The sequence below is a fragment of the Mycteria americana genome, chromosome 1, assembly GCF_035582795.1.
Source record: "Mycteria americana isolate JAX WOST 10 ecotype Jacksonville Zoo and Gardens chromosome 1, USCA_MyAme_1.0, whole genome shotgun sequence".
NCBI classification, from domain to species: domain Eukaryota; kingdom Metazoa; phylum Chordata; class Aves; order Ciconiiformes; family Ciconiidae; genus Mycteria; species Mycteria americana.
The window spans coordinates 55,744,381-55,761,583 of NC_134365.1; the positions used below are offsets into that span (position 1 = coordinate 55,744,381).

The 17,203-nt window shown below is 44.4% G+C and overlaps 1 protein-coding gene across 1 annotated transcript in view; it reads right to left on the reverse strand.

Annotated features, from left to right (window-relative positions):
• Nucleotides 1-647: 647 nt before the first annotated feature.
• PLBD1 (phospholipase B domain containing 1) overlaps nt 648-17,203 on the reverse strand; it is a 42,054-nt gene continuing 25,498 nt past the window's right edge. The window contains exons 6-11 of the mRNA XM_075499143.1: nt 16,157-16,301; nt 8,663-8,863; nt 8,409-8,549; nt 4,154-4,339; nt 2,903-3,009; nt 648-897 (exon numbers count right to left, since the gene is read on the reverse strand). Of these exons, the coding sequence (XP_075355258.1) occupies nt 730-897; nt 2,903-3,009; nt 4,154-4,339; nt 8,409-8,549; nt 8,663-8,863; nt 16,157-16,301 (948 nt within the window). The 3' untranslated portion in view covers nt 648-729. The remainder of the gene's footprint in view (nt 898-2,902; nt 3,010-4,153; nt 4,340-8,408; nt 8,550-8,662; nt 8,864-16,156; nt 16,302-17,203) is intronic.

Consider the following 17,203-nt stretch of genomic DNA (forward strand, 5'->3'; position numbering starts at 1 on the left):
ACATGCAGACACAGTTCTTTCCCTGCTGCTACACTGCAGCCTGGGATGGGGGGAGCGGGGGGGGAATGTGGGGTGGCATTTCCAAAAGCATCAGGCTGCTTTCAGAAGTCACCAGGCTCATCTCTTCACTACCTTTCACAGCCTGACCATTGCACACTGCTTTGGTGAGACAAAGGAAATCTTGCAAAAGCCATGTCCTGTGTACCTGTTGTCTACTGCTCTGCCATGGAGAACAGGCCTTGACTCTTTACTAGTGACATTCCTGGATGAGAAGCAGTTTGCAGCACATCTCACAGCCACTGCTCAGACAAAAGGCAGACATCAAACCAGCACAGAGATAAGGCCAGGATGGACCAAAGCAGCCACCTGGCTTGGCCCAGCCCTGGAGGCAGGTCCCATGTTGCCACTAAAGACAGATCACTCATTGATCACATTGCAGTTCGCTCCTGCTCTGGGAATAGCTGTCATGATGGCTCAGATCACCAAAAAGCAGTGCCACACCTGCTTCCCATCAATCCTAGTCAGAGGAACAGCCACCCAAATAGCTCAGAAGAGCAGAGCATGCATTGGGCTGCACAGAGGCAGCCAACATCAGTACAAAGTGCCTAGCAGGCAGGACAGGGGAAGGCAGGTAAGGCACAGGGATGTGGACATCCAGGTCAATTTATTACACACAGGAATGAAAATTTCCATTAAAAAAAATCCCATTTGGGAATATTGATGCTGGTTCTACAAGATTGGCCTCATGGTGACGAAATGAAAGTTGTATGATTCTGGCAGGCCCTGGTGTCGTGTGTGGTTAAACAGTCTCCAGGTGAAGACAGGGAGACCACCTTGTACTGGGGGGCCATTGATTGCAGTGGCTGTGAACGCTGAAGCCAGGCGGAAATCTGACACCTGTAATAAAGGACAGGAGTTCAGGGCAAAATGGTGGCGTGGTGTTTGACATGCACCCATCCCAGAGAGCAGGAACAGCTCCGGGAGATTTGATAGCAATAAAGAAAGTGAGCAAGGGGAAATGCATGCTGGTCAGGCAGCATTCCTCCCCTGCACAGAGGCATTTTCAGCCACAGAACAACCAGCACCAAAGGGCAGTAGCAAAGCACAAGCCCATGCTGCCCTCTAGCCCTTGCACTATCCAGGGTGAGAGAGGCAGCATATCTGCCCTCCTCCCTGGGTTTGGGCATCTCCAAAAGAGCTGGTGCTGCAGCAGGCAGCCTAGAGGGTCTGACTTAAGCTCTGCTGTGTGTTGCATGCAGTCCCCTGAGGCACTGCCAGGGTAACTTAGGAAAGAACAAAGGCAGCAGAGTTAATGCTGCTGCCCAGATCCTGCCCTGTTCCTTCATTATCTCCCAAGAGGTCCCCAGCCTGCTCCATCTTCCTAAATTCAGAGACACTAGCATTGCCTTCAGTGTTTACAACAGCCTGGCATTAGCTTCACTGCCAGGTTTTGCTTCTGCTCTGGGCTATTTCTCTCAATGCCTCTCTTAGGTCCTCTGTCCTCCCCCAGCCCAGCCCATTCCCCTTACCCAACTGTGCTCGCAAAGGCATCACAACCAGCATGCACCAAGCTGCTCCCTTACCAGGCACCTCTAACACTGCAATTCTCTGGATTCATCTCATAATAAACAGCTGTGGGAGTTCCTACTGGCCACTATAGCAGGCATCTGGCCTGGGCTTGTGCAAGTTAGGGTCTGGAGCAGAAGTCTTATGAGGAGCGGCTGAGGGAACTGGGGTTGTTTAGCCTGGAGAAAAGGAGGCTGAGGGGAGACCTTATCGCTCTCTACAACTACCTGAAAGGAGGCTGTAGAGAGGTGGGGGTCGGTCTCTTCTCCCAGGTAAGAAGTGATAGGACAAGAGGAAATGGTCTCAAGTTGCGCCAGGGGAGGTTTAGACTGGATATTAGGAAATTTTACTTCACTGAAAGGGTTATCAAGCATTGGAACAGGCTGCCCAGGGAAGTGGTTGAGTCGCCATCCCTGGAGGTATTTAAAGGACGTTTGGATGAGGTGCTTAGGGACATGGTGTAGTGGTGGTCTTGGTAGTGTTAAGTTTACGGTTGGACTCGATGACCTTAAAGGTCTTTTCCAACCTATACGATTCTGTGATTCTGATTCTGTGATTCTGTGAAGTTGAGTGGACACACAGCACTGGCAGTGCCAAGACAGCCTCCACAGCGCCCATCCTAGCAGCCAGATTTACAGTCCAGAAACGCAGCAGGCTGGTCCCCATGGGATAAAGCACCATACGACCTCCCAGCACACCAGGGGTGGGCAGCTGCTTACTCAGGTATTGCCCCTCACAGTGAAAATACCATACAAGCTGCCTAGAAAAAAAATGCTGCTTTCTCCAGGACAGCAGGTCTAAGGATTTTCCCACATCCCCCCAGAAAGCCAAGTGATCTTTGCCAAACTTTGCTCAAAGCAGTTTCACAGAGAGGTGGAGCCCTGGAGTAGGGTGACTCACTAGAGGGCCAGGCTTTTGCAAAGGTAAAGCTAAAATGAGGCTGAAAACACATTCCTGTGGGCTCTGGGGAAGCACCCACACAGTCCCCATGAACAGGATGCTGAGGCTGTGCAACAGTCACCTTCTCATTTCAGCCTTCTCTAAGGCTCCTCCTGCTGCAAGGCTTTGGGGTTTAACCCCTAACACCACAAGTTCCCATGGACATCATTCTTTTGCACACCTCCCCCTGCATCCTCTGCCACTGTGCTGGGACTGGTGTCAGGGACACTGCACAGATAGGACTCTGCACAGAATCACCATCTCAGGATCTGCCCAAGCACTGGGAAAGCAGGAAAAGAGTGCAGGCCATAGTGCAGGGAAACATGCTACAGGTCTGATAGGAGCACAAACAGGCTGCAGCAAACATTCAGCAGATACTGAAATTGAGGTAATTTACCTTGGAGTCATAGCAGCCTGCAGGCACTGGAAAAGAAGGATTCAGGTCTTCCCGGCAGCAAATGGTGTTGCAAGGATTGTGTTCAGCATAAGGATCACGCCGGTAGTCTGGGGAGGAATGTGGTGGGAGGGAAGGAAGGAAGAAGAGAAAACAAATTAGTCCCTTCACTGAAAGCTGGGTAAGTGCGCTGGCAGAAACACAGGTCTATCACATTGCTCTCACACTCCTCCCCAGGTACCAGCTGGAAGTCAGTGCTTGAGACAGGATGTTAAGTAGACAAACTCCTAATCCAAGTCCATCCAGCTACTTCTGCATCCCAGGGGCACCACTGCCAACCTCTAACCATAAACATCTGCAACTCCACATGATGAAAGCTTGCAGGAACTTTGTCAGGAGAGAAAAATGGAAGAGAAAGGGAAGGTGGGGGAAGTGAAGGAAAAGTGCAGCAGTGAGAGCCTTTGTTTTCCTGTTCTGGACTAAAATAAGGAGCAAAGAGCAAAGTCTTTGAACAGCCATTGTAGTAGCTGCAAGCTAGGAGGGGAAGGTGGACAAGCCTCAACATCTGTGAGCATGCTGCTACTCACAGCCCAAACAATAGCGATACCCCACCCTGGGAGAGGCCTCCCAAACCCCAAGCCCAGTACTCAGCGTGCTCCCTATAATTGGGAATAAAAATATAGCATCTAAAGCTATCTGTACTTAGAGATGGGCTTAGCAAGAAGTTAATTAAGCTGGTTTTAATCCAGTTAAGGAGAACCCCATCAGGGAAAAGCAGAGCAGAGCATTACTTAGCAAAGATCACTCTGCCTGAACATGGGGGGGGGGGGGGGGGGGGGAGGGGGGGCCAAACTGACCTGAAGATTTACACTAAATTCTCTGGTCTGATCTGACCTGACCTAACTCTTGCTTAGGATTGAAGGATTTCAAGATTGACAGGATGTAGATGTACTGGGTAACAGCAGTCCACAGAGTCTCTTGGAGTGTCAGAAGCTCTCTGGAAGGGTCAAACAACAAGCCCAAGAGCCCTTGTTCTAGAAGGAACCTAGTCTTGTTTCCGTTAGAGTAATTTTAGCCTGGTTTCCTACCTCGACAGTAAGCTTATGTTATGTTTTTGCTTTGTGTGTACTCTGCACCTAGGGTAATATAACTCTGATCTGTATGTGAGGCTGCAGCTTCCCATTATAATCCAAGAAATAAAAGTAACACTGCTTTATTAAGATCAGCTCCACAGTACATAAACACGTGTCTTACTGTTGTATCTCATGATGTACTTCATGCTTTCCAAGTTGGTCACCTTGCCCTGGTCTCGACGGAAGATTTTTGCTCTTGGAGCAAGCTCATAAGAGAAATCCATGCCATATTTCTCAACGTATGCCGCATACCCACTGAGATTGTAAATCTTTTCATGGAAAGGGATATTGTATGAAGGCCAGTAACCTGCCAGAGACAAAACCCAATCTGTTAATCACTTAGAAAAGCTGCACGCTTTTGTTTGTATCAAAAAAGAAAAATAAACTATTTTCCATGCTACATTGCCTTAACAGCATGTCGAGGAATAACACGTCAAACTGGTTTGAACACAAGAAAATAAGGCAATAGTCACTAGCATAACCAGGGTTGACTCCCAGTATAACACCACCAGGCAACCTGCCCCCAGACTTCCACCCTGAGGACTCATCCTGCAAAACAGCTGAGATCAGACTTGCAGGAGTCTGAGATGAACACACAGAGCAGCCACAGCCCTCCTACCTGCTCAGCCTCAGAGGAGCGCAAGATCATTTATGTCCACCAAACTTCCTAGCAAGAGGCTAGGAGTCACTCCCTTTTTCCCCCCTGCTTCCCATCTCATCGAGGCAAAGGAATACACCATGCTGAGATGTCAGGGACAGACAGACACACACAGACCACAGAGCTAATAGGGGTGAACAGGAGGCAGGTCAGCAAAGAACACCCACACACATGCTTTGTGCAGTGGTGGTTGGAAAACTGTGGTTGCACACAGCGATAAGGAGAGATGGGCGATAGCTGCACGTTTGCCACTGTCTTTGAGGGTTAAGAAGTGATTGATCAGCAGAGCAGAGCCCTGCCCTAACTTTTCCAAGAGCAAGTGTGAATCCTGCAGTTTTGTTAACTCTAAAGAGCAGGGTTACCAGCCAGAACTCCAGAGTGAGTTTTAGTTAGGCAACATACAACTGCCTGAAACAATACTACTCTAGAAAGCAGAAAAGCTTGTAAAGAGCCAGGAGACCATCCAGGTCAGGATCTGGGTACAGTAAGTACTGGAAGAAATAAAAATAGATACCTATACCTTAACATTTAATTTAAAAAAAATTTTTTTTGCAAGGCAGGCACCAAGGAATGTTTAGGCAGAGACTATAGAACATGAGCTAGTTCCAAGAGCAGCACACTTCCAGGTTCTTTCCAAAGCACTAGCGTTCCTGTTGTCAATGGGGAATGTTGGTTCTCAAATCACACACATCAGGATTTGGCTTAGAGATTTACTATCTAGACACTGGTAAAACTTCAGCCCACCACAATGCGAGGAGTCTGGCTGTAAGATGCTCAAGAAAATCAACTGGGACTTCCTGGGAGTGATACACACAGATACAAACCAAACTTCCTTAAGGACAGATACACAGACAGCATAAGCACTGGAACGCTGCCTGAGCGGAGGCCTTACCAGCTTGGGTTCTGCCTAGCATGCAGCAGAGCTGGGAATACCCTGTCTACTGGCATTTGCTTACGTGACCTAGAGCCTACCTGAAGGAAACAGGCTGTGTACATGCAGTGTTGTAATACAAGCGTCCTCCAGAAATGAGCACGCTTGCCAGCCTCTAATGACGCAGGCTGGAGGATCAGCTTCCAAACCAGTAGGGTTTAGTTATGATTCAAAAAGGTGCTATTGTCTCACATGAAAGCAGTGCACACAGATGACCTCCTTCTCCCACCTGGAAAAACTTTTTGTTTAAATTGCTAAAACAGAGGAAGCTATTTGAAGTTCTCCTCCAGAAAGAGCTCTTCTGTGTCTCAGGCTCAAGACTGACTTGACTCTCAAGACTGCAAATCCCAGGCAGGCAGTGCAGCACACAACCTAAGGACCTAAGGCAGGCTTTACCCAAGGGCTGCTATAAGCCAGTGAAACCTGCATGTTAGGCCTGGCAGGGTGAACAGTAACAAAAACAAGTCAGAGATGGTGTAAAGTTGTAAGGGGAGTAAGCAGGACAACATGAAGGCAGCAAAACTTCTTTGAAACAAAATGCCTTCCTCCTCTGCCTGTTAGAGGAAGAGATCTCAGCAATATTGAGAGGCAGAGCAATGAGAAGATATGGTAGAAGAGACGGAGATCCCAGATTCTGATCTAATGTGATGCTTTTGATGCTGAAATGGATGCATTACTCGCTCATCATCAGGAAATGTGAACTGCAGCCCACTCCTGTGCCCTATGCCTGTACTGGAGACAGTATTGCACTCTCCCACCTCCTCTAAAGGATTCCTGAGTTTTCACTGTCAACGCACAGAAAGCACGTTGACATCTTTGTCTGGTAAGAGCAACATAAGAGATTCCTGGTTTTTAGAACTCGCCTGCACTGGCCTATGAAGCAAGCTGACAGAAGCCTTAAGAAAAAAAATCTTTCCATTTTCAAACCCATGTAAGAAAATGCTTCCTTTTTCTTCAGATACAAGGCTTACTACAGCAATGCCTGCCTTTGTTCACCTGAGAACTCAGTTCTCCTCTTCTGTTTTTTCTAGGTTTATGCTTGAAAGAGACTTGAAAAGCCAATGCTGGTACAAACTCACTCTGAGCAAGCCAGAGTGTCAAAAGTGCATTGTCTTTGGATACCAGCTACAAGGCAATTATGGAGTGTGCCAGGGTCAGCTACTCTACAAACACTTTAAGCCAGCACTGCTCTTGAGAAAGGCAAACTTCCTTCACCTGGGCTGCTCCAAGCACCAGGAAACAGGGCAGGGGCCTCGATGGGACTTGTTTGGTGTCCTGTGTGGCATGGAGAAGTCCAAATCTGCTGCTTACAGGAGCAGTGCTGGCTTACAGCAGCTGCAGTCTCTAAGGCAGCACTTCTGCGGCGCTTAGCCCACCCTGTGTACTGAGGGCTGTCCTAATGTTTAAACTCCCAGAGACTGACTGCTGCGATATCCAATACACACAAGGTGCATTTAGATACCTGGGAAAAGCCATACTGTAAATGTAAGATGACATGTAACTTCTAATACATGCTGCCACCTTCGAGAACAGAGCAGCCACAACATCTCCTAGGAGAGAAAAAGTGGACATTGTGTGCCCAAGCCCAGGGGTTGGGCTCAGTCCTACCAGGAATCCCACACAGCAGCTCTTGAGTCACTGCTGAAAAGGAACTCAGGGGACCTTCTAAGCGTGGCCTCTCTGCACAGGTGCAGCACTGCTGTGACTTGGTTGCATTGCTTCAAGTGCCAGAGCTAGAGGGTCTCTATTAGCTTGTTTGTCTGCACCACAATCCACAACACAGCAGAGAAGCCCAAGCCATTTCACCATCTGAAGTATACACAAACACTGAAAGGTAAGGTGCAACAGCCTACTTTCATATCTTCAACGGATAAAGGAGCCAGAGAAGCATAAGGGAGAGACATGGGATTTTTCCAAATTATTGATAAGAAACATCTCATAAAACCATACTGACATTGGGGCAATGCCTAAAATAACCCAGACCTTTCCAAGGAGCCAGACACAAGGAAAAATTCCAAAGGGAAATAACCTCAGCTGCTAACATAAATGCATTTCCAGTCATTTTGATGATGAATTCAATTTACCTCCTCAGCATGTGACTAGAGGAGGGAGCACAAAGCACCACACACACACTTAAATTTGTGGAATGACCTCAGGCTTTTGGATGCTGACAAAGTGTCTAGAAAACACTTGTGAATGAAACCTGACAGTGGGTGTTTTGCTTCACCTAGATTTTTGTTGGTTTCCCATCAAGTTGTTGCTAGTCTTGCTAGGGGATTAAGGAATCTTTTAAACAGCAAATATTTACCAGATAACAGAGCTCCAGAAAAGTTCAGGAGCTGAATCTAACACAGAACTTCGGTTGTATTTAAAAGCTCATCTCCTTGTAGGGTGACTCAGTCACCAAACATTTCAAATAGCCCACAGCATCACAGTTATTTAGCACTGCTTCAAGTTGCACCTTTTTCCTCATGGGTCTCTAAGACCAGGCAAAATAATACCAGAAAAAAGGCAAGAAAAAGAAAGAAGGAAGGAAGGAATGTAAAGTCTATTTTTCCCTCCCCTGCTTCTAAGAAACACAGATGCTCACATTTCTGCTACAGCACACAGGAGAAATGAATACAACATAATAGAGCTGGCAACAGAGGGATGCTTACGCAAAGCTTTCTAACTTGAAACTCAGCACTAGCATTCAATAAACCTTTCCCAGGTACAAAGCACAATTCTCCATCAGCTGGCATAACAAGATGGCTTTCCTAAGCCAGTAACTATTATAGGAGCTATTACCTTTCCGGAGAATATTTGTTTGATCAGAATACTCCACAAGGGTTGGGATCTGCTCAACAATGTACAATGCACCATCATCAAGGCTCTTCTGCAGCTTGACCTTCTTCAGGTCCAGCACCATGTACTGATTGTTATAGGTCCCTAGGTATGAGAGCAAAGAGAAAGTTACATGTCCTGCCTGGAGAAGGAAAAGGTTATAAGGGGGAGAGGGAACACATCCTTTTTTTGTAAAATTCATATGAAAGTGTACTTACCAGAGTTGCACTTCGAGAAGGTTTCTGCCCAAGCTTTGCCACCATCTGCCATCATGTTAGCAATGCGGACCCTCTGCCAAGCTAACAGGGATTCAGGCACCACTTGCTTAATGAGGGTTTGGTTGAACACACTGTTGGTAGTCTGCAACATTACCAAGCCACTGCCTAGTATGTAAAAGTCATCCAGGGACACCAAAAAGCCTTAAACAGCAATAATACAAATTTTGTTATCTTTGTGAACCTTTGATATACTCATAGAACAAAACAGAGAGACAAGCCAAGAGGATTTGAATGAGTCAACGTGCGTGTGTTTGAAATCAAACTGTACAAATATTAAGGATGAGGTGGTGACTTCTGCAAGTGCTTTAAGCCCACCTGTCAGCACAGTTTCTCATCTGTCATGCTTTCAACGCACAACCTAATTCTTTGGCTAGAGCATTTGCTTCATGTTTGCACCCCAAGCTTGGAATTTTCTCCTTCATATGTCAAGCTATGACTTATTCTTATGCTGAGGATTACAAACTGTAAATGCCTAGTGAGTGTTTGTTTCTAACAAAGAAATTCCTTTAAAAAATACAACAAAGAAAACCAAAACAAAAATACAAATGCCAAAGAGATTTTCATCAACCAGTTTCAGTTTTAGATTTTTATTCTGTAAGGACAACAGGTATTCCTTTAAATTAATCCCTTCTGGACTAAATCAAGCCAAGCAGAAAAATCTTCCTTCTAATTTAATCTTTTCCAGTCTAACTATTCTTAAAAACATCTCCAAGAAATGAACACCTCTTAAATCATAAACCACGTCCTGTATATGAGATAAAGTTTTACCTACTCCTCTTTCTGACATGTTGTCATCGGGTTTTTTATGCCTCTCAGCCCTGCAAACTCAACACAGCAATGGATCTCTGGGTGGGATTCCCTTCCGGGTTACATACCAACAGAAGTACTGGGTCCAATTGCAGATCCCATGCCAGGAGATGGTATACAGAGCTGCAAAGGTCAGCTATAATGCCATGGATAGCATGGTGACTACTTACAAAGCAGAAATAACTTGACTTGGAGATTCCCCAGCGGATATGGGGCTGCTAGGTTGGGGAAGAAAGGTTGTTAACTGAGCTTCCCTGATGGGGAAGTCATCCAGAACCTGGTCTCTTGCTAATGAGATTTTAATGGTATCACTCTTCAAAGAGTACAAAATGCTAAAATGCTGCACAACAGCGTGATAGTTGAGTTCCACTATGAAATCTTCTACAACAGGCTTTATTAATGCACTCTGCAAGCAAACTAAGGTCAGCAACCTATGACAGCCAGAAAGACGACTCAGCCCTGCCTCCTATTCCTGGGCTTTCCTCAAAAGGCAGACCTCCTTCAAGCAAATGTAATGTTTAAGGCCTCCGTTTCAGGGCAAGATTTCTTTTAAGTCTCAAGTTCTCAAATCAGAACAGATCCAGGAAAATATACTTTGTGGTCACCTGTTCTCTAAAAATATATCAGTATAGAACACACAGAGCACCCTGGCAGCTTGTGGTTCCTAGTATTTTATTCTTGGAGACAGAAAAAGAGTGTCAATAAATTATGTACATCAATAGCAGAGTTCTCTCTCACATATGTAAGGACAAGAAGAGAAACACTCTAAACCTGGCTCTGCCAGTCTATTTTATACAAAGACATGGGATACTCCAGTCGTAGTCTAACAGTGTAGTCTAATAGGAGCTGGTGGAAGGCCAAGGCTTACGTAAAGCTGATAAGGGGGATTCAGGCTGGAAAGCAGAACTTCTAAACAAGATTACTGTCCTTGGGAGAGAAACACATCCTGGAGAAATATGTAAGCTAACTAAGGTGTTTTGGGAACCATCTGAAACAACTAGTAGAAGCGTGATAAGAAGCACCCTCACGCAAACTATCCTCATTATAATACTAAACGTCACACCCCTCGAGCTGGAGACCCAGGCCCAAGCAGAGACCCCTCACCTTTGGGCATGCATAGAATATTAAAGTAGCACTGTAGCTTTAAGTTGAAATAAGAGAAATGTAGACCAATAGAAAACTACTTTGTGTAATTACTTATGCATATGCATAACTGGACTGTATAAATACTGTACCTATATAACCGAACTTTGTGCTAGCTTTGTGGAGCTACCACCTAGCACCCATCTCTGCGCAGACATGAAATAAAATACCTCTGGCCCTGCATGTATATTGGTGTCTCACACACTGGGTAAACAACCTCACACTTGTGGGACAACACAGTGATAAACTGTTGTGTAGCAAGTCAAGTGCTTGCCCAGAGACAAAAAATGAAATTATTAAACAATTGTGATTCAAATTGAACACCATTTCCCACGTGGGTGCCAATGCCAAGTGCCCTACTTCAAAATAAACCAAATGGGGGGTTTTTTTCTTCTTTTTCAATCAACAGTTGAGTTAAAACAGAAAAACTCAACATAAAGCAAGTGTCAATACAAGGAATGATGCTGAATTAACTGAAGTTTGAACTTTGTAATTCAAATAAATTACAGCAAAGCTCAGCTAAGCTGAAAACAAAGGGATTTCCTTCTGGGCCTTAGTATTTACCAAGTTTTATCCTGCAATGTTTTATAGTACAGCATGCCCTCTATGATACATCATTACTAGCCTAATTATTCCGAGACAACATATACCATTTTGACTTAAGGCATAGGCACCCCTGAAACAAAGGAAAGTTAAAACACATACAAAAGGTTTACCCAGGGCAAATACATCCACAAAAATAAAACCTGGGTGAAGCCTAGAGATATCAGCAGATATTTGATGTCCTCTTGTGTCATTCTTGTCAAGTATGTATGAGAATCTGTTGTAATTGAAAATGCCTTTTATGTCAACTGTTATTTCACTGTACGGTTCACCTATCTTTTCTGTAAACCCATCTCCTGTTTTTATCAGCAACTCTCAATCATTTCCACCCCCCCCCCCAACGAACCTGACTCTTCCTACATAGAAACAAGCAAAAGCACTTCTGATTGCATCTTCTGGGTCTGAGCCATTTAGATTCAGTTTCCAATCACCACTGGAAAACTGAAGTTTCCAGAGTCTGGTGTTTCATTCATCATGACAATATTAATCAGCTAAGCAATGCAAAATATTTTTTTAAATCTGAGCCGCAGTGTTCTCCAGAGAGTCAGCACACCAAAGACTATATGGGGGGTAACACCTTCCTGGCAGCTATTGTTCCTAAAGAGGTAGGCTGCTGCTTTCTGAACCAGATGCCATCAGGTTTTTTTGGTGTTCTAAAACGTAGTTGTGCTCATTCAAGTACAGAAAGAGTCAGTATTACAGGCTGGAAGTCAAGAGACATGAGGTCTAGCCATCACCTCACAGGGATGAGAGTAGCTCCCCAGCTGAGATGCTCAATGCTCTGGGCTATAAACATACTTGACAATGGGAAAGGAGATGTCTGCTCTGGATTAGCTTTCTTAATCCCATCAGCAGCAGTTTCTCATGCCAAGACTGAACTCCCGCCAGCTGCCTTCCTCCCACTTGCAGACCTCCCCCAGGCACTAAGAAATAGCACATCCCACACTATTGCTCTGGCCTCTCATCTCCAAAGTGCATCAGACCCTTTCCTCTGCTTCCCTCCAGGTTTTAGACAGATGTTGGAGGGAGCAGGGAAGCAACAAATGGTCTGGCAACACATCATGAACAAGCTGATCCCCTGAATGTAAGGGCTACTGCCCTTTCCATGTTTTGTTCTTCCTAGCTCTTGCTCAGGCTGTGGGGAAGGATAATGCTGCACTTTTTGATCCTGCATTAACACCAGATTACTTCAAAGCAAGGGATACATGTTACTTCTCTCTCCTGCCTTAGCAGCACACATATAGCCATCCACCAAGACAACTTGTGCCATCTTGTTCCCATGTCATAGCCTGTCTCAACCAAGCAAAAGATCCCAACAGCAGACCAGAGGAGCAAAGGTGGCATTAAAGTTCTTCTCAACTGTTTTGCTTAAACAGCTAAAATCAGAGTAACATACTTAACAAGACTGTGGCTCAGCCCAGAGAAAGTAGGTCACTACCCAAACCAGAGTGCTTGGATCCAAATGCTAGATTCCCTTTCTTAAATGGGGTTCAAAACTAACTGTTCAAGAAGAGGTCCGTTCAAACAGATGGAAATCTTGGGAGCTGCTGTCCAAGGAAAACGGCAAATTTCATCAATTAATTGGGCTCATTTCTGAATTGAATGGCTCAATGGGGCAGGGTAGACCAGTGACTGCATAGCAGCTGGGGGGGGGGGGGGGGGGGGGGAGGAGTTTTCTCCCTGATCTTTTACTAGATACGTTCTGCAAAACACAGCACCTACCTAGTCTCTGTCATCACATTTCTTACCCACCCCCAAATGAGCATAGCTTCACTCAACATTCGTGAGCAACTGTAACGTGTCTGTACAATTTAAGTTCTCTCTGCTGTGCACAGATTCACCAACCACATTAAGTACTTATGTCCAGAGCTTGAACAAGACACTGAAGTCAGGGGTGCCCAAGCATTCAGCTCAGAGACATTCCTCCTTTCCAGAGGTTCACATACAGCTCTACACACAGCTCTACACAGATGCTTTCAACAGTAGAGAAAGCAAAGACTATGAACAGAGTTCAAGTGAGGATTAGGATTACTGTGGAAATGAGCAGCAAGTGGCTAATCATTCTGCAAAAGCAGAGATTACTACTACTGGTCATTTCCACTTGACTGTGCCTTTACAGTACTACCATTGCTCTGAAAGGGACAAAGCAGCAGAGAGAGGACGTGCTGTAACAGTGGACATCTAAGCATGCTGGCAGGAATGTGGGGAACTGCTGGGGAAGCCGGGATGGACTCTGCAATTCCTGCCTGTCCTTCTACCTGCTCAGTCACAACAGAAGCAAGGAAGCATGAGGCCCTCTAGCTGTATCATAATGCACAGGCTGACATGCATCATGGTTAGTGAATAGTCTTAGATCCTTTGAGTCACACCAAATATTAATTTTTCCAGTGTAGTAGCCTGTCTTTTGAAATTCAGTAAATAAACAATCTGGACAATTTTACTCTGTGACCCCAGGAGAAATTGGGGAGTTGGTACATTCCTTCTGAGAAGGCAAATGACTCCTTGAAGCTTTTCTGACACAGCTTTTGGACAGCAAAAGAGTTTTACTTCATATCCAATCTACTGGATGACAGAAATCTTTTAATTACTCATTTAGGTGTCACTGAAGACCTGGAAGGACACCTGTCTTTTAATGCTCTTTTTTTTCTCCAAAAGTCAGTACTTCTATGTACCTTAGGATCATGTTACTGTTCAGGAGAGCTTACTAGCTTGGCCTTTCTTACTGGTTCTTAGTGTCTATCAGGACAGAGAATAAGAGTGGGAACTTGCATGCAGGTAGAATTTACAGTCGTCAAGTTGAACTGTGGCCAGGACCTGCAGATTCCTTGGTCAGTTGCCCTGAAAATGTAAGGCTTCATCTCATCACAGCATGGAGCAGAGGAATTTGGCAGTTCCCTCCTTCCTGCGTGATGTCCCTAAATCATTACCAGGCCAGTGCTTTAGAGCTTACTCATCTCCTGGAAAACTGCAAGTTTGTGAACTACACCCACAGCTAATGCAATTTGCTGTAGTCAATGGATCATGCTTGTCTAGTGCTTGTGATGGTATCCTGTAATTAGGTGGCCAGTGAGTATATTTGGCATACCATAGGTCTCTCAAACTTCACTGTAGCCATGGGAACTATGTTTTGCAACAGTTATAACTCAGTTTTGTTGGTAGAAGTACTCCTTACCACATCACTGTGTCAGAGTCTACCCGGCACAAGCAAGCTTTTAAATGAGCCATCTCTGCAGACCTCAACAGTCTCAGGGAAGCGCACTGGAATTTTGTACACTAGTGAACAGACCCTGACCATTTCAGCATAGTGGCAGCTGATTTTCAGGTATCCACCCATACAGCGAGCTTTATCAGTCTCATCAAAACAGAGGACTTGTATTTCACTTTATACAAAGAATCCACAAAAGGATCCCCGAGACATCACCACTGACACCCACTAAAAATAAGTGCTCTGCATGGCTGATCTTGATCCCCAGTTTGAATCTGCAGCACAATGCAACATGCAACAGTTGTGAAACCGAGCCACATTCTCCTGAAGGATAGTACTATCCTCAACAGTATTTCTGCTGAGAGATACGAGATCCAGAATAACCTTCTGTACATTCAGCTGATGAACAGAGCTCAGACAGAAACCTTGGCTTTCTACCAGGTTACACAGGCTTGGCAAAATTCCTTACAACAAGTGACTGAAATTCCTCCAAGGAATCGGAGATAAACTCAAGCTCTTGAAAGGCTGTACACTTAGGCATTTGCTAGAATACCTTTACTCCTTCCTCAAAGCAAAAATCTCTGTTGTCAGAAAATGCTGCATTCCTGAGGGTCACTGAGGAGGGTCAGAACCCCACAGAAAAAAAAATTGCTTTCAACATGAAATGAACGCAACTGCTTTTCAAAACAGTTTCCCAGTCACAGTCTCAGGAGTCCCTGCCATGAAGGACCTTTGCCTTTGTAGTAAGGCAAGCACAGTAATTCAAAGCAGCATGTTTTGAAATCATCAACCAACAAAATTTCATCAGAATCAAAGTCTCCTATGGCACATATTTAACTTTAAAAAGTTTATTTAGATTCTTGAGTGTTTGGGCATTTTTGAATTTGAAATTCCACCTTTAAAAACTTACGGAATGCTTACTCTTAGAGTCTTAGATTTGCTTTGGTTTTTCATGTTCACATTTCTTGGTGCTACTCTAGCAAGAGTACATATTTTACCACTGAAACATTAACTGCTGGCAATTTCTAACGTTCTTCCAGGAAACTTGAGAATATTATGTGCTGCCTAATCTTCCCGAGGGAGATTTTAAATATTCTGGCTGGCTATATTACTAACACATGAAATAAGCATATAAAAAAAATACTGCCCTCCCCAACAGCTTATATAGAAGCTGGAAGAGGGAGATGGGGGGCAGAAACCAACTGCAGGTTTGCTAACCCAACACCAAAGAAGTCAATACAATTTCAAATGGTTAGTGTTTGATACTCTCTAATAATCCCATTACAGCACAAGTCATGCCACAGTGGTAAACAGAAGTGTTCAAAACTGTTATTCCCAAACATGCGAATGCTACAGGCAAGGTGAGAAGTTCAACAGTTGAGATGACTGCAGACTACATGAGCAGAATTCAAAGCAGCATGTTTGTGCCAGAGGTAGAATATTTAACTAGTACTATTCAGAGCACTGAAGGTGATTAATCAACAACAAAAGACGACAACATCATCATGTTCAAGCCAGAAAATTGAAGACAACACTTTGTCCTCTCTAAAAGTTTTAAGGTAGATTGAAGCCAGTCCTTGAGGTATCATCCTTTTTATAGACAAGACATCTGCAAGACAGTAAGATGGTCCATGCCATCTTTGATATCTACATTGTTTTGGGTTTCTTGACTTTACCTGGGTAACTGCTGAATGAGACACGGCTGGTGCTAGTGTCTGGATCAACTATATTGAAGTTCCAATGCTTATATATTCTCAGTGTGGCCGCATATGTAAACCAGCTGGAATGGGCAAAATATATATTCTCATATCCAGGTAGAACCTAGAAAACAGAAGCAGAAAGATGAGTAATTTCAGACCCTACTATCCTCTGCATGTTTGTACTTGACAGAAACTGGGAGAACAGCTTGTTTTAAGTAGTTTGATTAATTGCATTGTTCAAGAAGGAGCAGATTCTTGTGCTTTTGACTGTGTACTTAACAATGAATTTCTGAAAGCTCTGGAAATAATTCTTGCCCATGTGTTGTTTTCAAGTAATTAGTTGTTAATTTTTCAAAATGAAACAGCTTAGGGGTTTTGGGGACACCTGCATCACATGGTATGTTTTGTTTCCCCGGTTTCCTCTTGTATTTACACATTCAGATCAGCTTTCTGCAAACACAGAATCATAGAATTGTTTAGGTTGGAAAAGACCTTTAAGATCATAAAATCCAACCGTTAACCTAGCCACTGCCAAGTCCACCACTAAACCATGTCCCTAAGCACCACATCTACATGTCTTTTAAATACTTCCAGGGACAGTGACTCAACCACTTCCCTGGGCAGCCTGTTCCAACGCTTGACAGCCCTTTTGGTGAAGAAATTTTTCCTAAGATCCAATCTAAACCTCTCCTGGCGCAACTTGAGGCTATTTCCTCTTGTCCTATCGCTTGTTATTTGGGAGAAGAGGCTGACACCCACCTTGCTACAACCTCTTTTCAGGTAGTTGTAGAGAGTGATAAGCATATCCAACATTAACTTAGAATATGCTGTTTCTGTGAAAATGCCTCTGACTGACTTTAAAGTACGGAAGCAAATGCAAGTAAATTCATTTTGAAGAGACAAATATATATTGATAGTACATCTTTTCAAAGTATTTCCCTGGTTCTATGATTTGTTGTTAGCTCAGAAACCTCCACCTGTAGGCAAATGCTTGAATGAAAGCTTCTCAATTTAAGGTGAATA